Below are 25,602 nucleotides of genomic sequence, written 5' to 3'. Positions count from 1 at the left end.
CAAGAAGAGATAAGAAAGCCTTCTTCAGCAATCAATGCAAAGAAATAGAGGAAAACAACAGAATGGGAAAGACTAGAGATCTCGTCAAGAAAATTAGATACCAAGGGAACATTTCATGCAAAGACGGGCTCAATAAAGGACAGAAATAGTCTGGACCTAACAGAAGTAGAAGATATTAAGAAGAGCTGGCAAGAATACACGGAAGAACTGTACAAAAAAGATCTTCACGACCCAGATAATCATGAGGTGATCACTAATCTAGAGCCAGACATCTTGGAATGTGAAGTCAAGTGGGCCTTAGAAAGCATCACTACAAACAAAGCTAGTGGAGGTGATGGAATTCCAGTGGAGCTGTTTCAAATCCTGAAAGATGATGCTGTGAAAGTGCTGCACTCAATATGCCAGCAAATTTGGGAAACTCAGCAGTGGCCACAGGACTGCAAAAGGTCAGTTTTCATTCCAATCTCAAAGAAAGGCAATGCCAAAGAATGCTCAAACTACGGCACAATTGCACTCATCTCACATGCTCGTAAAGCAATGCTCAAAATTCTCCAAGCCAGGCTTCAGCAATACGTGAACTGTGAACTCCCTGATGTTCAAGCTGGTTTTAGAAAAGGCAGAGGAACCAGAGATCAAATTGCCGACATCCTTTGGATCCTTGAAAAAGCAAGAGAGTTCCAGAAAAACATCTATTTCTGCTTTATTGACTATGGCAAAGCCTTTAACTGTGTGGATCTCCTTTGGATCCTTGAAAAAGCAAGTGAGTTCCAGAAAAACATCTATTTCTGCTTTATTGACTATGCCAAAGCCTTTAACTGTGTGGGTCACAATAAACTGAGGAAAATTCTGAAAGAGATGGGAATACCAGACCACCTAACCTGCCTCTTGAGAAACCTATATGCAGGTTAAGAAGCAACAGTTAGCAGTCGACATGGAACAACAGACTGGTTCCAAATAGGAAAAGGAGTACATCAAGGCTGTATAGTGTCACCCTGCTTATTTAATGTATATGCAGAGTACATCATGAGAAACGCTGGACTGGAAGAAACACAAGCTGGAATCAAGATTGCCAGGAGAAATATCAATAACCTCAGATATGCAGATGATACCACCCTTATGGCAGAAAGTGAAGAGGAACTAAAAAGCCTCTTGATGAAAGTGAAAGTGGAGAGTGAAAAAGTTGGCTTAAAGCTCAACATTCAGAAAATGAAGATCATGGCATTCAGTCCCATCACTTCATGGGAAATAGATGGGGGAACAGTAGAAACAGCGTCAGACTTTATTTTGGGGGCTCCAAAATCACTGCAGATGGTGCCATGAAATTTAAAGACACTTACTCCTTGGAAGAAAAGTTATGACCAACATAGACAGTATATTCAAAAGCAGAGACATTACTTTGCTGACTAAGGTCCGTCTAGTCAAGGCTATGGTTTTTCCTGTGGTCATGTATGGATGTGAGAGTTGGACTGTGAAGAAGGCTGAGCACCAAAGAATTGATGCTTTTGAACTGTGGTGTTGGAGAAGACTCTTGAGAGTCCCTTGGACTGCAAGGAGATCCAACCAGTCTATTCTGAAGGAGATCAGCCCTGGGATTTCTTTGGAAGGAATGATGCTAAAGCTGAAGCTCCAGTACTTTGGCCACCTCATGCGAAGAGTTGACTCATCGGAAAAGACTCTGATGCTGGGAGCGATTGGGGGCAGGAGGAGAAGGAGGCGACCGAGGATGAGATGGCTGGATGGCATCACTGACTCGATGGACGTGAGTCTGGGTGAACTCCGGGAGATGGTGATGGACAGGGCGGCCTGGCGTGCTGCGATTCATGGGGTTGCAAAGAGTCGGACGCGACTGAGCGACTAAACTGAACTGAACTGAAGCACTTATGTAAATATAAATATTCCTTCTCTTAAGAGAAGTTAGACAGTGTCTAAGATGATCCTTACAACAGATTAGTTTGTGGTTTAAAGGGGGAAAAGGTGATAGAATTATATTACACCAGTTTAGCTGTCTATATTAAAGTTACAAACTATGTGCTGAGGCATCTGACAGAGAGTTTCAGTGAGCACAGTGCTATTTCAGGCAGAAGGAAGAGTATTAGAGAGACACCTAGAACTTGTTAAAAGTTAGTAGTTGTGTGACAGAGATGGAAGGAAGGGGCAGCAGAGATGATGTAGATAGATCAGGATGTCATGACCAGACTAAAATTGAACTACGGTAGAGACTCTTTATCTCTAGATTTTCCTGAAAGATTGCAGGGAAGCAGAGGAAACTGAGGTCTAAAGAAAAGTTAAACAACTCACTCAAGTCCATAACACTAATAAACTGTGGAAGAGATGAGACTGATTTTCCCTTAGCTTCAATACAAATTACCACCAAATACATATGCTGTCTAAAATACCAGCATACAATGATTTTTGCCAGTTAATAACTCTATATTCAAAACTACTGCAAAAGAACCCTTAAAATATTGTTGCATATATACACTCTTTACTAGTAACATACCATGCTGATGAGAAAAAGCAAGTTACCCCCCAAAACCCACAAAAATTTATAAATTATTTTAAGCAGCTCACGTTCTGCCCCCTTCTCCCAAGTTTCTTTTTGTTTTTTATTTAAAATTTAGAAAAATTCATGAAACAATTTTCATGAATAAACTTGTCAGTAAAAGAATAAAAGGAATGTGCAGAGACAGCAACCTTAACTTTATTTAAAAATATCACTAGAAGATTCAATGTACTTCAAATTAATTCTGTGAGCTACTGGAACATGAGATAATTAAGTTAAAGCTCATTATGCATTAGGAATTTCTTGTATTTGAACAATATTCAAATTATATTCACAAATATCTTAGGAAAACTAAAGATTAAAGAGGAAGAAAAGTATGACTATATCAAAACTCTAATTTACTCAAATTTTGAACTATCTAATAATAATATTCATCATTTTATTTATACATCAAACATCCACTAATGTCTAATTAAATGGCACTAAAAATCATTGCTTCCAAATATTTAATATCCTTCTAACTCATGTATTGACTTCTTATGCTAATGAGTATAAAAAGTTAAACTGTAATTATTTTTCTTAGTATGTTAATATTTGCTCTTAAACAGAAAACTGAGTATCTCATGGCTAATTTATCATAAAGGCTTTATGTTTAGCTCAGGTAGTCATTCTAAATAAGTACCATTTTCCCTTTTCGTTTTACTATGCATTTTCAAAACATTATGGTCAGTAGATGAAATGTTACAAGTTTCATCCTAAATCCACTTGTCTATGCATATTTTGGATTCATCATACTACTAATCTCACAGAAATGACATGTCTCATATATACAAATCCATAGAAAGTATATATTTCTAATATACTTTAAGACTAGCTACACAGACTGCTGTCAAATGCAGGTTTTATCTTTAAAAAATACTCTGTATAATACGATTTACCTGGAAGAAGAAAAATGTACACTAAACATACTGCATTAAATGTTTATAATAATCGAATGTAGGTACTACCAGTTAAAATGCATTAACTAGGTACCTAAGATGAAGCCAAGATCATGTCTTCCCTCCCAAGTGAGTGTATGTATCATAAGCTTAACTTTTAAACAGTAAAGATCAATCTCAGCATATAGTTAGGAAAAATCATATAGATACCAGAGACATATTTATATAATTTTCAAAGTTTAGGTTTCTTCCAGTTTTAGATAGCATGTGCCTTAGCCTCAAAATTTCACAACTCAGTACAGTCAGTTCAAGCTCTATATGCTGGAATCCGTTGCTCTCATGTTTCTTACAAACCATATTCCATACTATAAACTGCTTAGCCATGGAATATATTGTGCTCACTAAGATGGAAAACAACAAGATGCACAGCAATATTATACTACTTTTCTCAAAGATGGTAGGAAAGCAACTATACATCAATTAAATTTTTTTTAAAAAGGTGATAGCAGTAGGGAATAGGGAATAAGAATCTACTATTTGTATGTGCTTAATATACCACATTAAAATATGTTCATATTTTCTTATAGACATTCTAGAAGGATACACACAATCTAATAAAATGATAGAAGAAGTAAGGATCTGGGCTGAGAGGGAACAAGGATAAATTAAAGAGACATTTTGCTATTTAAAGATTTCTAGTTTTTACAATGTGATTTCCAACTAAGGTCCATCCAGTCAAGGCTATGGTTTTTCCTGTGGTCATGTATGGATGTGAGAGTTGGACTGTGAAGAAGGCTGAGCGCCAAAGAATTGATGCTTTTGAACTGTGGTGTTGGAGAAGACTCTTGAGAGTCCCTTGGACTGCAAGGAGATCCAACCAGTCCATTCTGAAGATCAGCCCTGGGATTTCTTTGGAAGGAATGATGCTAAAGCTGAAACTCTAGTACTTTGGCCACCTCATGTGAAGAGTTGACTCACTGGAAGACTCTGATGCTGGGAGGGATTGAGGACAGGAGGAGAAGGGGACGACCGAGGATGAGATGGCTGGATGGCATCACCGACTCGATGGACGTGAGTCTGAGTGAACTCTGGGAGTTTGCGATGGACAGGGAGGCCTGGCGTGCTGCAACTCATGGGGTCGCAAAGAGTTGGACACGACTGAGTGACTGAACTGAACTGAACTGAATATTTACAGAAGAAAAAAAAGATAACAGAAAAACTAAAGATAGGTCTGATTAAGTTGTGATGCCTAAATGAGCTCTGAAGTATTGCAAAAATATTTCATATTAAAAAGTTCTTCTCACTAGTCCTAGAGTTTTACCCTACAGAGAGAAAAAGGAAAACTGAAGGACTTCCCTGATGATCCAGTGATAAAGACTCTGTGCTCCCAATGCAGGGGACATGGGTTTGCTCCTTGGTTGGGAAATTAAGATCCCACATTCTGTGCAGCATGGCCAAAATTTTTTTTTTAATTTTAAAATAAAGTTAAATTGAATTAAACTCCTGAAGTTTCTTTAAATTAAGTCCTATGTCCCTCCTCTCATTGTCTTCCTCAACATTCTCTTTTTTGGTCTTAATATGCTGAATTCCTCAAAGGCTTTTCTCTATCACAAGTTTAGGAATAGAAGAAACAGCAGATTCTCTTCCTACAGTATCTAATACTTACACCATTAGACCAGGGACCTCACCCAAGATGCTATGGTTTCATCAAAAGTCCAGATCTATTATTATACACAAAGCCTAAATTACACCCTGCTGTTATCTCAAATGTACCCTCCCACTTGGTCATCATGCACTCAACTCTGCCTAACAAGTGCCAAGCTATCAGGGCTTATATTCTGTCTTGAAGAGCTAAAGTTGGAGCAGGTGAACCTAGGCCACCAGGAGTTTGTTACTTAGGCTCCAACCAGCTGGATGGCATCAGCGACTCGATGGACGTGAGTTTGAGTCAACTCTGGAAGTTGGTGATGGACAGGGAGGCCTGACGTGCTGCAATTCATGGGGTCGCAAAGAGTCGGACACGACCGAGCGACTGAACTGAACCGATAGCTCTACTACCACACACCTTCACACCACAACCTTTAAAGACCTGGCACGCTGCTTCACTGCTAACCCCAAACTGATGATCTGCGGCAAGATCTGTAGATGCGTATGTTACAAAGCAAAACCTAAAATGTTATTTTTAATACTCTTGAGTTATAGATAAATCCAGAAGATAATAAATTCCTTATTATTTAAATTGGCAGGTAAATTATTCACTAGCTCATTTAATGATAATAGTACCAGTTAGCTAGCATTTCTGTTGAGCACATACTGCATATAAGGCTTTGCTTTATATGCTTTAAGGGGATTATTTCTCTCAGTATCCAAAGAAAACCCATGAAGTAGGTCTTTCTTTACCATCCTTATTTTAAAGATAGGGAAACTGGGCATGGAGAAATTGAAGACTGTGCCCTAGGACAAACGGCCAAGAAGTAGCAAAGCAAAGACTGGAACAAGCTCAGATTTTAAAGTCCAAGTTAAAAACTTATGAAGTTTACTGATATCATTGTTTTTTACACTTTTATTCCCTATAATGATCTTTTTTAACCAAGTATAAGTTAATTTTATAAAAATAAAAATATATATAGATATAAAATATAAAAATATAAAGTCACAAAAACATTGACCATACTAATAAATAAAGGCAAAATACAGTAAGAATGTTTTTTAATCTGGGTGTTTAAGACTTTTGAAACTGGATTATTCTTGTAATTTTTATGTCTTCATATACATTGCTTTTAAATGATCATTGCTTTTAAATCATACACGTTGCTTTTAAATGATCAACAGAGAAATCTGCATATCATTTAGCCTAAAAATTCCACTTTCAAAAAATTTACCTAAATTAACTACCTGAACAAGAATGTCAGATTAAGCTCAAAGATATCTGCTAAAATATTATTTATAATTTAAGAAAAAGCTAATACAATTTGAATGTACATAAACTGGAGACAAGCAATTCATGATGCATTCTTTATGAATTACAGTAGTTATATAGGATGCTGCTGTTTAGTCGCTAAGCTGTGTCTGACTCTTGCAATTCCATGTAGCCTGCCAGCTTCCTCTGCCTATGGGACTTCCCAAGCAGGATTACTGGAGTGGGTTGACATTTCCATCTCCAGGTGATCTTCCCGACCCAGGATTGAACCTGCATCTCCTGCTTGGCAGGTGGACTGTTTGCCACTGAGCCACTTGGGAAACCCTGAATAGGATGAGGAAGATATATATTCTTACCAACAAACACACCTAAAAGGGGAAAACGAAATATGCCACAGAACAGTAACATAATTAATTAAATAGAAACTGTTATACAAAAAACTGTGAAATGATATATATCAAACTGTGTCACTAGATCTGGGGTTATAAAGGAATTTTACCTTCTGTTTTATAAATTTAGATATTACATTTTAGATATTATTTTTTATAGAACAGATTTTATAATCAGATCCACAAAAATGCTTTTCTCTGTACATAAAAAAAATATTTATCTTGAGGAAAAACAAAAAGGGAAGATTTAGTCTATGTTGTCTTAATGTATTAAAAATAGTAATAATTTCTTTCTTAACAGATATAAACACCTTCAACTGCAAGGAGATCTAACCAGTCCATCCTAAAGGAGAGGAGTCCTGGGTGTTCATTGGAAGGACTGATGCTGAAGCTTAAACTCCAATACTTTGGCCACCTAATGCGAAGAGCTGACTCATTGGAAAAGACCCTGATGTTGGGAAAGATTGAGGGCAGGAGGAGAAGGGGACAACAGAGGATGAGATGGTTGGATGGCATCACCGACTCAATGGACATGGGTTTGGGTGGACTCTGGGAGTTGGTGATGGACAGGAAGGCCTGGTGTGCTACGGTTCATGGGGTCACAAAGAGTCGGACACGACTGAGTGACTGAACTGAACTAAACTGATAAATACTTAATGTTTTATATTAATAAAAAGTAACTGATTCACTCTGTTTTAAATTATGTCACATGAAGATTTCTGTATCTTTACCAAAACCCAGATTTCCAATTTGTACTCCTACTTGAAAACACATTGAAAAATTAATGAATGCTATTAATTAAGAGATAAGGGGTAAAAATAAAAAAAGAGATAAGAAAGACAGTGTTAAAAAAAAAGAAAGATAATGTATGGTCTTTATTAGTTACTCTTTACTGGAGAATTATATGTTTTAATGTTTTATGATATTAAATCATTTTGAACCAGGCAATCTGGGTAGAGGAAATTAAGTCTTAGCAACAAAAGACCTCAGGAGAGTAATCTTCTATTAAATCTTTGAAGGAAATGAGATTATAAGATTTTGTGAAAATCAAGTAAGTTAGTCATTGTCTAATATGAAACTGAGCCAATTTTCACATACAAAAAAGGAGTAAGAAATCACAATGCATAATTCATAATCCTTTCATATTATTTAAAGGAATGCATTTACATCATTTAAAAGAGTAACCAAAAATACTACATATGCCCTGAAGTATCAATTTCTAAAAATTCTCTCATCCTGAAGATAGTCCATTTGACAACAACCCAAAAAACCCAATTAAATAACCAGATGGATCTTCTAAATACACTGAACTCCCTGATGACAAAATGATAAATAAGTAGCTATTACTGGCCTTGTAGAGAAAAATACAAGGAAAGAAAAACGAATAATAGCAACACTAGCACCTTTAATTGAGAACGTAAGGCATAATGGGTGTTAGGAAAAAAGAGCACTATCCTCTTCTTGGAAGGGGAAGGCATCCTCCTTACTTCCAGGTTTGAGCTAAGGCTTAACTACTGAGAAAAACTGAAGAAAAAAATCTCAAGAGGAAATTTTAAAAGACAAAACTCTGTCTGCACAATAACGAATTCCACTGATAAATCATCACGATTGCACATGTGGGTTTCTACCAGCACAGTCAGCAGGTCAGATGTCCTTCCGAAACACCTTCACCAATGTGCTGGGGCAAGAGTCACATTCCCAAAGCACAAAAAGACAGTGAAAGGGAACTCTCTGGCAGTTCAGTGGTTAAGATTCTGCACTCCGAGTTCAAGGGGCATGGGTTAGATTTCTGGTTGGGGAACTAAGATCGCACAGGCCACACAACAGGGCCAAAAAAAAAAAAAACAAACAAACAAAAACACGGTGGAACCTCAGTTTTGAGTCTGAGTTGGCTAGGTTTGGCTTGCTTCTCTAGAATAAACAAGGGCTGGATTCACAAACCAGTATTATAATTACATATACAAACTTTAGATGCTTAAAGCAGAAGTAAAATTAGAGGCAAAGAATAAGGCATTTTCTACTAAGCAAATAAATTATTTTCATAAGGGAGATGAATTTATCCTGACATTATATATTGTAAATAGCCCTCCAGGATATCACTATTTTTAAGTGTTAGATCTTAAAAATGTAAGACACTATTATTTAATTGGTATCACAGTCTTTTTGACCAGAATTGTGGGGCCAGCCTCCTAATAAACAGCCATACTTCTAACCATGGCAATACAACAGAAGATTCTCTGTCCAATTCGGTGGAGTCCCACAAAGAAAATGTCATTTTCAGTTTCTTGGCTGGTATTTATAGTAATAACCAGTTTTAGCTCTGACCTTAACTTTTAAATTACTTTCATTAGCTTGCTTGAAATCTTTAAAGCAGGTGAAGTATTTAGGCACTTAATGTGGTCAAGTTCACAAAAATGTTATATTTATTAAATTACAGGCAATTTCTTCATTTAAAATTTAAAATGTTTTTACAGAATGAATGACTTTAAACTTTTCAAAACCAATTAAATAAATCAAGGATGTCATTTTAAATATATAATCCTTAAACAAGAAAATGTAATATTAAGAGAATCCTCATAAAATGAAGGGTTTTGAAGGATATGGCTTCTCTTGTGGCTCAGCTGGTAAAGAATGTGCCTGCAATGCAGGAGACCTGGGTTCGATCCCTGGGTTGGGAAGATCCCCTAGAGAAGGAAAAGGCTACCCACACTCCAGTATTCTGGCCTGGAGAATTCCATGGACTACATGGTCCATGGGTTTGCAAAGAGTCGGACAGTACTGAGTGACTTTCACTTCACTTTGAAGGATAATGGACTGTTTTCACTAACTAACCTTACAGTATTCGAATAACTTATTATGATGTCAAGTCAAGAATCCATCTAATATAGAATAAAAACAATATAGCAAAAACCCATTATATAAATGAAAGTATTAATGACTTATTTAGGATAGTTCGATATACAAATGTGCACACACGTGTGTATTCAAATACTCCACTGCTTAACAACACACTTGGCATTGACTTTCTTCTCAACCCTTGAGATCTTCATTTATTTGCTAAGGTGGGGAATAGTAATCTGGACATTTCTTAGCAGTCTTCCAAGTGATTATTGAGAACAAGCAAGACTGAGAACTTTTCCTACCTACACCGAACATAGTGATTAAGGTTTTCTTAGTCATCTAGTTTTTTCTTAAGTTAACACAACCTACTCCAGGAAGATTAAAGTACATTTTACTCAGAAAAACTTTGGTTTAAACATGTATCAAATTAGAAGGGAGAAGTTAGGTAAGGGGACCCCCACCCCCCACCATATGACAAATGCTTTACTTGAACTTCTTGTGTAGTATGTAAAGATTTAAAGGATAAGCAAAACATTTAAAGTAAGAAATTATGAAAGTTATACAATAAAGCATGTCCATTTCTTCATAATTGATTTCTGCTGATATATTCAAAATTACCCAAATTACTTAATTACTGGGGTTTCCCTCATGTCTCAGATGATAAAGAATTCACCTGCAATGCAGGAGACCTGGGATTGATCCATGGGTTGGAAAGATCCCTGGAGAAGGGAATGACAACCCACTCCAGTATTCTTGCCTGGAGAATTCCATGGACAGAGGAAGCTCGCAGGCTACAGTCCACGAAGTTGCAAAGAGTTGGACATGACTGAGCAACTAACACTTTCAAATTACATAATTATTATTTTCATACAACTCTACAATTTATCAAGAATGTAAGAGTTTGGACAGAATACAAAAAGCAAGGTAACCCTATGTTTATTTAGCCACTGCTTGATATTTGCACCATTCAATCCAACTGAAGCTTGTCCTTTCTAAAAGCTCTTGCTTTCAGGGTTTATACAAGAGGATGAAGTTTAATAATGTGATACAATGTGCCTTAAAAAATGTACAGTATTAACTAAAAAAATGCAAGTTCCTTTCCTTTACCTTTATCAATTTAAAGCCATTTTCTATATTACTTCAATATTCATCTTTGCTGTGCGCTGTACTATGCTCAGTCATGTCTGACTCTTTGTGACCCCATGGACTGTAGCCCAGCCAGGCTCCTCTGCCCATGGGATTTCCCAGGCAAGAATACTGGAGTGGGTTGCCATTTCCTCCTCCAAGGGATCTTCTCAACCCAGGGATCGAACCTGCATCTCCCGTGACTCCTGCATTGCAGGCGGATTCTTTACTGCTAAGCCACTGGGGAAGCCCCAGTATTCATCTTTGAGGAATTTTAATGTTACTGATACCAAAATAATTTTACCTTTCCATATGTCTTAACAGAAAGATTCAAAGTATGCCCTGAACCTTGTCAGCATTGCAATACCACACTGCAATTTGGGTAGCTCATCTTTCAAAATATATCACAGATACTGCTACACATTTTCTGTGTGCTGACTCATATAATATTCTTCTCAGAATAAACAGACTGATAAGGAAACTGAAACTTAGAGGTGTTATGTAACCTGATCCACGTCACAAAACGTGCAAATGGTAAAGCTGAGAATCCCCATAAGTTCTAACTGCCTAATGGGATAGTAAGTTCCTCAAATGCACAGTCGTAATTCTAAACCTTTTGATACCCACCGCAGCACAGTGACTTGCATCAATCAAGACTCAAGAAATGATTCCTGATGACAGATAGCCAATTCACATACATTTTCAAAGACAAATGATGAAACCCTAGAGTAGTAATACAATCCTACCTGATATTTTTGTCTATTTGTGATAGGCCTGCGTAACTACAACACAGAGATAAGTTGGAAAATATGGACAAAGTTCACTTCTAAAGCAACTTGAAATTCCCACATTACAAGTCAAATTCATGTACATTTCAGACTTGAAATCATCTGAATTCTAACATTATCATTCTGGGGAAGCTCAATATGCCGCTATGCCTTTAATCTTCTCTCTTCTAATTTTCCTCCCCATAAAATCAATAAAGTATAGGTTGTAAAGAAAGTTATTTTGTTCAATTACTCCTAGCTAGAGACAGATGTTAGTTATAACTCTCTTTAGCAGGTATTTTTCAAGCAGCTGGTGCCCTTTTCCTAGTTAGTTGTCTGCAGCATTCCCAGTATACTTTATGGTATAATCCTACAAAAGTTCAGGGCATACAGACAAAATTCTTTTTTAGAAAAGAAAATATAGATTCACTCCTTCAAATCAGACTTAGCTATTTCATATATTTGAACTATAATGTACTTTCCTAGCAAGTAAATATTACTTTTTAATCATATAAATGCTTGCTGAGAGTCAAAACATATAAGCATTTCTTATGGGAAAGCTTATCTCATGGAACAAATTTTTATATACTGCACATTTATTGACCCCTAAAACATAAAACCCCTAAAATCCTTCTGTTTTGTTTAGTTGCTAAGTTCGTGCCCAAACAGAGAACCCAGTCCAGCCCAACCAAATCAGACCTCCAGATCGCTGAGATAAAAAATGGATGTTTTAAGTCACTAATATCTTGGTAATTTCTTATACAACAACAGAAAGTTAATACAAAGTCACAGCATAATCAAACTGCCTAAAAACAGTGAGGAAAAGAAAATCTAAAAATCAACCAGAAAAAAAAAAAAAAGACTTATTATATAGAGAGGAAGATAAAGAATGAGGACAAGTTTCTTATCAGACACAATATAAGCAAGATTACATCTGCAAGCTGCAAGAAGCAGCTACATCTGTAAGTACTAGGGAAAAAGCCCATTAACCTAAAATTTCACAGCAAATGAATTATTTTTCAAGAACAAAATAAAGATTATTTTTTTTTTAGACATACAAAACTGAAAGAATTTATCACCAGCAGACCTGCACTAGAAAAAAGGAATACCAGATGGAAATCTGAATCTCCCTACACAAAGGCATAAAAGAGCAGATAGATGCACACGTGTAAGGACGTTTCCTGGTTATCATTTAGACATCTTAATATCTTAAAAAGATTGTTAACAGCAAAAAGAATAACAACGTGTTGTGGGGTTTACAACAGATGCAGAAGGTGTCTATATTTACATGTTTGTTTGTTCATCTGTTTTCATTTGGTGGTCATAAGTACTGAAAAATCTGACAAATGTAATAGCAAATATTATCAGAATACTCATGTTTCTTTGATTGCCCGGTGAGGTGAGACAGGTATCAAGGGAAATTATAATTTGGTAAAATGATCAGAAATTTCATATTCATCACATTGTTTCCTTCCTGGTGAAATTTATGAAATCTTCTTCGCTAAGATCTCTATCAGCATGAAAAAGACTGTAAGCTCACTTTTCAGTTTTGAACTTTAGATTTTGTTATTATTTCTTAATACCACCTCTAAAAAAAGCAGTGAGGAATTCAAGGTCATGGTGCTGATGAAACTGATAATATACTTGACAGTGTAATAAGCAGCCTATGGGATACTTCAGGAAAAGGCTTTTTATTTGGTTGTATGTCCAGGTTTTAGTAACATTTTTTCCTGTTCAAATTGATCTCATAAAAATGATTCACATTCTGAAGTGTGTTTCTGGATGCCTCTTTAGCTTTCTGGCTTTTGTAATTTGATTGAATCAAACTGTGTCAATAAACTCTTTCAGCTTTAGGATCCCTTCAGGCTCAGAGAACACAGTAAAACCACAAGAAAAGTAACAGTTTTTTATACTCATTCTACTTCCCTTTTCCCAAACTCTTAGTCTTGAGATAACCGCAAATGTCAATAAGTACAATGACAGGTTTCTTTATTTTCTACCAATTAACTGGAAACTACCCTATGTCTTCATAGAGTGACTATGTACTTGTAATGAAAGGATATCTGAAGAGCATAAATGAACATAGAAGTACTGTATTTAATAAATATAATTTCCAGAGAAACAATAAGTGTTTTCATGTTATCCATACTCAGACTGATCTCACCAGTTGTCAGTTTACATTTATCATTTTAAGCTAACATTCTATCTAAAATATCTTAAGTACTCATAATTCTTCCAAGTGTTTTACATATATTAACTCATTTGATGACAGAGGATGAGATGGTTGGACATGGACATGAGTTTGAGTAAACTGCGGGAGTTGGTGACAGACAGGGAGGCCTGGTGGGCTGCAGTCCATGGGGTGGCAAAGAGTCAGACGTGACTGAGCGACTGAACTGAACTGAACTGATTTGATCCTCACAATAAAATGATGAGGTAGGTACTATCATCCCAACTGTACAAGTGAAACACTGGATCTCAGAGAGTAACTTGGCCCCATTCTTTCAACTAGAACATGGGGAGCCAAGATTCAAGCTCAACCACCTGGATTCATAGCCTCACTCTTCACCAACACGTGACCTCCTGGACGTAACACACATACTCTGTTCCTCTTCTCCTGTTTCTCATCTTAATAAATGACACCAGCACTCACCCATGCTGCCCTGGATATCATTTCAGTTTCTTCTCTCTGCTTCATCCCCTGTCATTTAACCTGTCATCAGATGTTATACAACTTCTAAACTAACATTTACTAACATTTAACTAGCAGCTATCTATTCTTCATTGTCCCACTTTCTACATAGGCTCCACTTTCTTCATTCAGGCACACAGCACTTCTCCCTTGAACTATTGCAGCAGCTCTACTCTCAACCATCAGTTTTTGTTTTTTTTTTTAAATTTTTTTACTGCAACCGGAGTAATCTCTGTAAGTGAAAAAAAAATCTGATCATTTACTTTTATTTTTAACAAGTAGCATTTCCCACAACATTGAATTTAAACTTACTATGTATGGTTTTCAAAGTCCTTCATGTGCACTAGTAAGTCTCTTTTCAGACTAATTTGCTGTCATGCTACATATGTAGCTTGCATACTACTAATACTGAAATACATGTTTACAAAAGGTCACATACTGTTTCATGGAGCATCCTTTGCCTATGATACACCCCCCAACCACGTCCTTTGTCTATCTGGCAAAATCCTATGCCCTGCATTGACCTCCATGAAGACTTCTATGAACTTGCTAATCTGCTTTCTCTGTGCTGCCATAGACATCTGCACAACATACCCCTACTGTATTAATCACTTCCATAAAAATGGTGTGGGTCAGATATGCTACATGGAGTAACTTAAGATCAGCTCCTTTTTAAGGAAAACAGCTTCATCTTCCCTTTGGGAAACTCCTCCTTGACTCCTGATGGCTTACAGAGGGCCAAGGGTGAGGAAACTCAAGTGAGCAGCTGCTGCTGCTAAGTCGCTTCAGTCATGTCCGACTCTGTGCAGCAACTCTCTGATCTTAAGTTACCTCTGTTTATAATTTCCCCCAGGACCTAGCCTGTAAACATGGGATTCAATAATCTGGGGTCACAAAAATCCTCAAACTCTCTACATTCAGATTTTATAGGACTCAACTTCCTTAACTTCTCAAATGAAACATTATATGTATCTTTTACATTACTTTTCCAAACTAAACAGTATATTTGGATCAGTATTCCGAGCCAAATAACATTCTATTGGCTATTGAAAAACTGTAACTCCCACCTGTGGAAACAGATAGCACTCAACTGATTTAACACCAACAAAAATGCAGAATCAAAGATACAGTTCTGTCTGCTAGGCATCTTTCATATGCTCCTTTTTAAGGATAACAGCCTCATCTTCCCTTTGGGAAACTCCTCCTTGACTCCTGATGGCTCACAGAGGGCCAAGGGTGAGGAAACTCAAGTGAGCTGCTGCTGCTAAGTCGCTTCTGTCGTGTCTGACTCTGTGCGACCCCATAGACGGCAGCCCACCAGGCTCCCCCATCCCTGGGATTCTCCAGGCAAGAACACTGGAGTGGGTTGCCATTTCCTTCTCCAATGCATGAAAGTGAAAAATCAAAGTGAAGTTGCTCAGTCGTGTCCGACTCTTAGCGACCCCACGGACTGCAGCCCACCAGGCTCCTCTGTCCATGGGATTTTCCAGGCGAGAGTACTGGAGTGCTGGAGTACTGGTGCCATTGCCTTCTCTGACTCAAGTGAGCAGGCATACTCAATTAAGAATCCCACACTCCTACCGACCCACTCCAGTGTTCTTGCCTGGAGAATCCCAGGGATGAGGGAGCCTGGTGGGCTGCCGTCTATGGGGCAAGTGACTTAGCAGCAGTAGCAGCAGCAACACTCCTATCGTGGGGAACATAGTTCAGAAATGAACTGGTGACACAAGTCAAGGAGATAAGAGTTCATCCCAGGAGGTTTTTTTTTTTTTTCAGTGGGGAAAACCCTCTTGCTTTTAGGATATGGGGAGAGGAAAGCTTGGAGTTGCTGTCTTATGTTCTTCCCTGATTACATGTAAAAAGTATGTATCTGAGAGTCGGGATAAAAAGAACCAGAGAAATAAAAGGAGGGGAATAGAGGGTAAGAGAGATGGAGGAGAAGATAAGGGAGAAGGGAAAGAGAAAGAAATAAAGAAAGACAGAAATAAAGAGAGAGAGAGAGAAAGAGATGAAGACCGAGGAAAAGATCTGATGACATCATGTGAACTTATATATCCACCTGAATGCACAGGCAGCTTTATTCCCAGATATTTTGGTTAGAAAAGCCAACAGTCTGTATTCATTGCTAAAACTTATTTTGAGTTTCATTTCTCTACCTTCCAAATGAGTGAGTTCTATCTAATACAGAAGCCCATCTAATGATTTTTTTGGGGTTTTTATTTTTGGATTATTCCCTCTCCAAGAAAGTACAAAACCCATTTAAGAGCATTAACAGCAATTTTGCACATCATTTTAGAATTTTTAAATTATCCTTATCTTTTTAATCAAATTACAGAAGTATTTTAAGAAGACAAGAAAGACAGGACAAATTTCTCTGATGCGACAGTCAGTCAGTGAGAGGACATAAAAGCATTTTATCTATTGTTCCACAGGACTGTCAGGAGCAGAATCCAATTATGATCTCAGTGAAAAGAGAAAGATAACATCTTCAAGAGCATTTCTCCTGATACATAAAGATCCTGCCTTTTAAAAAAAAGATCCAAACTAACAGATGCATCTAACTAAACTAACAGTCTGTTAACATCTATATTTTTTCCTGAGCTCTATATTAATATCCACAGTAACAGCATCTAGTTGGGATCATTATCTACATTGTTAAGACATCAAAGAGTTTACTTATGTACTTATGACACACTGCATTTGAATGTAGTATTCCCCAATTATTGCTCCTTATGAAAGTGCACACTTAAACCACAAGAAGGAAAATACAAGTACTATATAAAAATATGAATTAAAATGGCTAAAATAAAAATTAAAAAGTGATACCCACCAAATGCTGGTGAATATGTGGAGAAACTAGATCACACTGGATTACTGTTGGTATATAAAATGATACTTTGTGAAAAAAAATTATGGTAGTTTCTTAGAAAACTAAACAAGTAATTATAATATAACTGAGTAATTGCATTCTTGGATATTTATCCCAGAGAAATAAAAACTTACATTCACACAAAAGCCTGTACACCAATATCTGGAGCAGTTATTTCCACATTATGGATGCAATTATGTATTCCAAAGTTTCATAAACTAAAGCCCTAACTCCTAAAGTGACCATATTTGGATACAGAACCTTTAGGGTTCTGAGGTCAACTGAATGAGACCCTAATCCAGTAGGCCTGGTGTCCTTATAAGAAGCAGAAAAGACACAAGAGGTCTCTAGACACAGGGAAGAAGCCATATGCGTTTGTGAGGACACAGAGAGAAGACAAGGGGCTGCAATCCAGGAAAAGAGTCCTTATCAGAAAACAAAACTGTCAGCACCTTGGCCTGGGACTTCCAGCCTCCAGGACTGTGAAAAAACAAATGTCTGTTCTTTAAGCCACCTAGTCTGTGCTTAGGGCAGCTCAAATAGATTCACAGAATTCATAACAGCCAAAAACTGTAAACAACACAGATGTCCGTCAACAGGTGAATAGCTAAATTGTGGTCATCCACATCTCGCGTGGTAGAGAGGATAATGATCCCCAATGATGGCCACATCCTAACCCAGGGAACCTGTAAGTGTGTTAGGCTACATGGCAAAGAGACATTAAGCTTGCAGATGGAAAGAACCCATTCAGAAATCTCTTCTACTCCTGTATTCTACATTAAAGTGAACAAAGTATTTATTTGGAAACAAGTATGAGAGAAAAAGAAGCCTGGTCCATTCATTGTAAAGACAATGAATGTCAACAATGCTCTTATATGAAAAAAAAGTTAGTATTTAATATACAAAACTAAATAAATCTTCATGATGATAATCCTTATAATGATTGGTAGGGTTTAAAAAGAATTATATATATAACTATTTAATTCTATAAGCTCTCAGCCTTGCCTGCATTTCAGAATCACCTATAGAGCTCTAAAAATCATCTTCAAAAATAGATATTATGGGTCCCACCCAAGAGATTATGATTTAATAGGGATCAAAGCATTTGGATCTTAAAAAAATTCTACAGTAATTTTGATCCAAAGGCTGAAACCCACTAATATAAGTTTTAACGACAATTTCAGTCTACTATAAAAACTTGTAGGAAACTTAAAATTCTAACAATAAGAAATTGGTGTAAAAGTAATGAAGACATAAGTTGGAATACCATATAGTGATTTAAAATAATGTCGTAAAAATATGTCTATTGACATAGAAAGATGTAAGTATATATATATATATATATGTGTATATATATATATATATAAACAGAAAAAAAGTATGTATGGATATAATTCTATTTTTGTAAAATCAAAACACACATACACCCATATGTATAGAATGGAGCTACTTTTGGTTGGCTATAGTTACTCCGTATGCTGTTCCTTTTGTATGCCTATATTATTTGATATTTCTGAATGACTTCATATGACTTACATATATATAAAAATAAAGCAACTTCACTTTGGTGATGAAAAGGCTAACCTTAAATAATATATGTACTTTAAATGAAGAATTATTTCATTCTGAGATAAAGCAATTATAGCAAAGTTTTAACTAATGGTAAATCAAAACAGAAGGGAATTACTATTTATGTATCTTTTCCATAGGGCTACAAGTATTCAAAATTTAAAAAGTTGAGGGAAAGTTGATTAGTTCAGAATTTGGTCCTATACTCAATTTGATATGTCAATATATAAATCCTTTAAAACAACTTACTTGAGTCAGCTTACATAAGGTAAATCAAATATGAGCTAAAATAAACATATAATTATAGAAATATACACAAAATATATGTAAATATGTTCAATGTATAAAGAAATACATGTATATATATATTTTAATTCAAACTCCCCTATTTCATTAGTAACCAACTGATTGTATCTCTTTACTGTATTAACCAACTTTTAAAAATTATTTTTCCAATACAAATGCATTCAAAATCATACCAAGCATCAAAACTATCAACTTTATAAAATGAAAATCTTACCTCATCTAAGTCTTGGATATAAACTGGTTTTTCCTCAAAGCCAATTGGCATTGGTTCACTATAAGGAATCTTTACTTCTTCATATATCTTGTTGTTCTCTCTTTGGATTCCTTCTGGTAAAATCATCTATAAACATCAAAAATTAAAAATCCAAGAATAATACAAGATAGAATAATGTCTCTGATAAAGATTCTTTAATTAAAGAGAGAGGGAAAAACGCTATTGGTTTCACGACACTGCACTAGCAAATAAACGTAGCTAAAGGAAAACAAAAACAAACAAAAAAACCACACATACATATACAAAAAGCATTCATGAATCAGATATCTCATAAAACACACAAACCGTATTACACTGATGAATTTTAAGCACACAGTAATTACATGGTATTCCTGAAGATAAATGTAGTTATGCAGCCAGGGAAAACGTGCGATACACAGTGTAAGGTTTAGTTCAAAAGTGATACAACTGCTGAAACTCAAAAATGTAAGTTTCAGAGATAATGAAAGGGAGGATAACAAACATGCTTTGAATACCTACTATGTGCTAAGAACGTCACATAAACTGTACTACCTCATTTTCTTCAATATTTAAATATACAATTTAGCACAGTAAAAAGAAACGGAAAAATCTATGTGGCATTTCTTCTAGAACAGACATGTTATCCAAAAGTGGTCATATACCAATGACATACCTTTGCACCAGCAATGAATGCTGATGTTCTCATGGCTTCAGCCTGGGAATCATAAACATGGGGATAACGTATTTTTTCAACATCTGTGTCTCTCTGCCTGCTCAGAATTGGAACATTTCTAGCATTCATGAGTGCCTGCTCTCTGTAAATACAAAAATAATAGGCTAAATCTGTCATTTTTATCTCACAATAGAAAGCATATACTAAAACAAAGTCACTATCATAACTATTTCATGTAGTGTTCAAATACAAAAGAGAAGAAATTAAACAACACAAAGTTATTAGCAAGCCTGAAATTTTCCGTGTAATCACATAAGTATCAACACATATGCAGGTACTATTTTTAGATAACATCATCTGATAAGTTTGACTTAATGTTTTTTATTATAATTTTCTTTTTTCACAATCCAAAGATATTTAACAAAGTATGAATAAGTTCCTTTCTTAAATTGCGTTTCGATATTTAAATACCATGTATTCATTTGCCTCCTTTCTACTTCTCAACACGGGGAAAAGCATTCATTAAGGTAGGAAAGAAAAAGGTCTCAAAATAAATTTGTGTACACTTCATAAAGCAGAGCACCTAAATCTCTCACCTCTGTGGATGCAACCAGGAATATTCTAATTAAGCAGATCACTGCTTTCTTATCCTAGAAAATTAGGTTTTCATACAACAAAATTCTCTTCTTGTAAGAAAACGTGTCTGGGAGAATCATCCAAGTTGTTAAAACTAAACTAAAATTATGACACATAAAAGCAACAGTTACAACACAAGCATTTTTCAGCTTCTGGCTTTTATTACCGGTGTATCCGCAGTTCCTTAGGGTCAAAGCACAGGAGTCCTTCTGCGGCTTCTCCATCTTCCCCAGCCTTTTTCTCTCGTCTGGCCATTCTTTTTTCTTCCCGGCGATACTGTTTCATTAACTGCTTCTCTTGTTCAGACTGAATAGTGACTTGACAACCATAATTAGGTTTAGCATTTTCTCCCAAAATTTTTTTGCAATTGTCTGCAAAGCAAATTTAAGATCCATATTTTTACAAGTTTAACCTTTATGAAAACCAATTTTCCTCTTTACCAAAACATAAGCTACACAATCCTCTAAGAATTCATTTTTTTAAAGTGGCACATTTAATTACATGTTCTAAGGAGAGTTTTCCTAAGTCACAATTTCTAAATGATATAATATCCTGGCCTAGAAAAAGTCAGCAGATATTGTCTTGCTATAGACTAATATATTGTCTTGCTATAGACTAATATAAATTCTTAGATATAACATCAGGAAACTAAAAATTATATTTCATAATTATGAAAAAATCTAAATTATTTCAAAATAATTAACAATACTAATCAGCATTTACTGTTAGCATAATAAAATAAAGATATTCTTTACATATAAGATTTAACTTTTTCCAATATAATAGGTCTCACTATGTTAAATTGTCTACATGTCACTACTAATTTATACATGAAATAAAGTAAAATAAAAATAAAATACAGCTCAGGATATATTTAGAAGATGACTAAAGCAAATTAAATATGATCTCCCTTTTCATGGAAATGCAGGGTTTTTTAACCATTTTTTAAACTGAAGTATAGTTAATTTATAATGTGTTAATTTCAGATGTACAGCAAAGTGATTCAGATGTGTGTGAATACATATATATATATGCTTTTCTAGATTCTTTTCCATTATAGGTTATTACAAATATTAAATACAGTTCTCTGTGCTATACAGTAGGTCTTTGGAATTTTATATACAATACTATATAAATATTTATATGCAGTATATGTTTATATACAGCATATATGTGTTTATATGTATGTTCATGTTTATAGTTATGTTTACAGATATGTTGATACACAGTATATGTTTATATACAGTAGGTCCTTGTTTTGAATTTTATATACAGTACTGTGTATATGTATATGTTAATTCCAAACTCCTAATTTTATCTATCCCCCATCCCCTCTGGTAATCATAAATTTGTTTCTATGTCTATGAGGCTACTTCTGCTTTGTAAATAAGCTCCCTTGTATCCTGTTTATATTCCACAGATAAGATATCATATGATATTTGTCTTCGTCTGATTTATTTCACTTAATATGATAATCTCTAGGTACATCCATGTTGCTGTAAATGGCATTATATCATTCATTTTTATGGCAGAGTAATAGTCCATTGTATACATATAACACATCTCTATCCATTCATTTGTCAGTGGGACACTTAGGTTGGTTCCATGTCTTGCCTGTTGTAAACAGTGCAGCTACGAACACTGAGGTGCACACATCTTTTCAAATTAGAGTTTTATCCAGATATATGCCCAGGAGTAGGATTACAGGACCATATGGTAAATCTATTTTTATTTATTTATTTTTGGTGGTGGGGGGGGCACACCACATGGCTTGAGGGATCTAGTTCCCCAACCGGGGATCAAACTTGTGCCCCCTGAAGTAGAAGCACCTAACCACTGAACTGCCAGGGAATTCCCTATTTTCAGCTTTTTAAGGAACCTCCATACAGTACTCCATAGGAACTACACCAGTTTATATTTCCACCAACAAGGTAGGAGGGCTCCCTTTCCAGCATTTATTATTTGTCAATTGGTAAATGATGGGTCATTTTGACTGGTGTAAGGTGATACCTTCTTGTAGTTTTGATTTGGGAAATACAGCTTCTTTAAAAAATGGAAGAAGTCTAGAACCACTTAAGAAGAATCAGGTCAATCAAAGCTCAGTGTTTATAAGGGAGAATTAAACCTGTGGTTGGTCAACTCAATATTCAGTAAAAATGTTCTAACAGGATTACCTTCTATGTTTAATTAAATCTTTCTAAGAAATAGTATCTTGGCTCACTGCAGCCCTAAAGGAATGGACAGGAATGTCACTGAAAGCAATCCAAGTCAATACAAGCTTACTGTTTTAAGGACCTACCGGGTCCCAGGCACTGCTGCTAGGCTAGAAAAACAATTAACAATGAAACTGGTCCACACTCTGAAGATGCACAGTGCAAGTTATTTTATCAAGTTCTAAGACGTAATACAAAACAAGGAAGGATTTAAACACAGCATCAAGAGGGGGAAATTAGCTTTCTAATTCACTGTATTCACAATTCTCAGGCATGTGTCATTATCTCATTACATGATTTTGAATAAGTCATTTTAACTCTCAACCACATGAAATAACCCATGTGTATAATGGCACCGCAAGTTTCAAAAAGGAAAGTGAGAAATAAAAGTTACATCTGAAAATTATGAAATAAGACATAATCTTACCTATATTGGAACTACATTTTATGGTTCTGAGAAAAGTATTTTTCTAAGTCTTACATATTTTGCTTTGTAAGTAAATCTTATTTATCTATTATAATGATTGAATTTATAACCAAGAAACTAGTGTTAGAGAAAGAAAGCAGCATAATGCCAGTTTTCAAATGTACTCTGAAATATGAAAAAAAAGAAATAACCTATGTGCAAAGTCACATGCTCAGAAACAGAGATGTTAAGCAGATTTATTAAAAATGTGAATAATGCCACAAACTTATTACTATGAATGAGTGTTAAAGGTTGTGTATGTGAAACTAAATTCTTTGGGTATTGTTCAGTCACTAAGTTGTGTCTGATTCTTTGCAATCCCATGGATTGCAGCAGGCCAGGCTCCTCTGTCCTCCACTATTTTCCTGGAGTTGCTCAAATTCATGTCCATTGAGTCAGTGATGGTATCTAATCATCTCATCTTCTGCCTTCCCCTTCTCCCCCCGCCTTCAATCTTTCCTGGCATCAGGGTCTTTTCCAATGAGTCGGTTCATCGCATTAGGTGGCCAAAGTATTGGAGCTTCAGCATCAGTTCTTTCAATGAATATTGATTTCCTTTAGAATTGACAGGTCTGATCTCCTTGCAGTCCGGGGGGCTCACAAGGGTCTTTTCCAGCACCACAGTTAGAAAGCATCGGTTCTTCAGCGCTCAGTCTTTGTGGTACAACTCTCACATTCACACATGACTACTGGAAAAACCACAGCTTTGACTGTATGGACCTTTGTCGGCAAAGTGATGTCTCTGCTTTTGAAGGGGTCTTTGGGTGACGTATTATATTTTATGCGCACGTCATTAATATTTTAAACAAATGTGACAGGTACAAAATACTATTGGACACATCTGTGATCATCAAAATAAGAAAGTTAAAATTATAAGAAGGAACTATATTTACCTTACTAATAGCTTTAAAAGGCCTCAGTCAGAATATACTGAAATCCCATAAGATTGAACATAAGTGACTTTTAAAATCAAGTTATTAAGCACAAATGCTTAAGTGTATTATTCTCTTTGATGAGTCAGCTAACTGTAGAGACTGACAAGCAGAAATGAAATGAATAAGTTTAACAGCAACTCTAATACAGAACTTAATTGAAAAACATGTAGAGCTTGTATCCTTTTAAAATGTTACTATGACAGACAAAGTTTTCTATAACTACTCAAAAGAGTGTCATTTGACAGCATAAGCTAACTTAATCTTTTTTTTTTTTTTTATAGTACACCCTATACTAAACATGAACTCCAGGAGTTGGTGATGGTCAGGGAGGCCTGGCATGCTGCGATTCATGGGGTCACAAAGAGTCGGACATAACTGAGTGACTGAATTGAACTGAACTGATACTAAACATTCGCCACGACAGCCCCCAAAACAGAATTCAATTTATAACTATCAACTTAGCAGTTAGTACACTATTCTCACTCACTTCTAGCCTACCTTATATTTCCTGGTTATAAGAACAGAGATAAAGCAGGGTGTGTGTGTATGTGTGTGTGTGTGTGTGTGTATGTATATATATGTATACACATACATATGTATACATATATATACTCACACATATATATACATATATACACATACATACATATATATATACACATACATACATAAAGATTCAAAGAAAATCAGTATAAAAGATAGAAAACACTAAATGGCAAAAGGCTACTGCTCTCTGAAAGTGAAAAGTTACTCAGTCGTGTCTGACTCTTTGCAATCCCATGGGCTATAGCCCGCCAGGCTCCTCTGTCCATGGGAATCTCCAGGCAAGAATACTGGAGTGGGTGGCCATTAGGGATCTTCCCAACCCAGGGATAGAATCCATGTCTCCTGCATTACAGGCAGATTCTTTACCATCTGAGCCATCAGACTGCTATCTAAGACCATGATTTTCTAGAACAGAGAAAAGAATAGGACGTGACTATCTTACTAAGGTAACTTAATAAAGAATGGAACAATTTGGTAGTTTTAAGAGAATTTTGAAGGATCATTAATACAAAATGATATCAAAATAAATAAATGGATGAGAATAGAGATAAAGTAACGAGTCAAATGATTCTTTCCTTCAAGAGTATTTCCTTTCCCCATTCCTCACAAAAAGAAATTAAGGAAAATCATTTTTAATGCAATTATACAAAAACTCTATTTAAAAAATGTTTAATATATGCTCATTGTCAGTTTCTTTCACCATAGTCCTTAGAAGAAATCAGTCTGTTTAAATGTCCCAAATTTTTGATGGTTATAATTATATTCTTCAATAATAGCAACATTAATAACAACCTAGCACAGACTAAAAGAGTAAATGCTGATTGGGAAGAGTAGAAAATATTTCAGGGCAAACTGAAGGCTCAAAATATTTTTAGTAATTCAAATTTAATATGTGGTTTTAGATTAAAAAGTGTGCTGCTTCTAAAAGTTATCCGAGTAGAATAAAGTTTGTGTTATACAAAAATGACCATAATGAAAC

General features: G+C 35.6%; 1 protein-coding gene across 1 annotated transcript in view; it reads right to left on the bottom strand.

Moving 5' to 3' along the window:
* Positions 1–25,602, bottom strand: part of ASCC3 (activating signal cointegrator 1 complex subunit 3) — a 341,814-nt gene that overhangs the window by 247,056 nt on the left and 69,156 nt on the right. Inside the window, exons 6-8 of the mRNA XM_069599227.1 lie at positions 20,630–20,834; positions 19,828–19,969; positions 19,134–19,259 (exon numbers count right to left, since the gene is read on the bottom strand). Coding sequence (XP_069455328.1) covers positions 19,134–19,259; positions 19,828–19,969; positions 20,630–20,834 — 473 coding nt within the window. The remainder of the gene's footprint in view (positions 1–19,133; positions 19,260–19,827; positions 19,970–20,629; positions 20,835–25,602) is intronic.

Source organism: Ovis canadensis, chromosome 8 (genome assembly GCF_042477335.2).
Source record: "Ovis canadensis isolate MfBH-ARS-UI-01 breed Bighorn chromosome 8, ARS-UI_OviCan_v2, whole genome shotgun sequence".
Classification (NCBI taxonomy): domain Eukaryota; kingdom Metazoa; phylum Chordata; class Mammalia; order Artiodactyla; family Bovidae; genus Ovis; species Ovis canadensis.
This window is presented reverse-complemented; position numbering and strand designations above follow the sequence as displayed.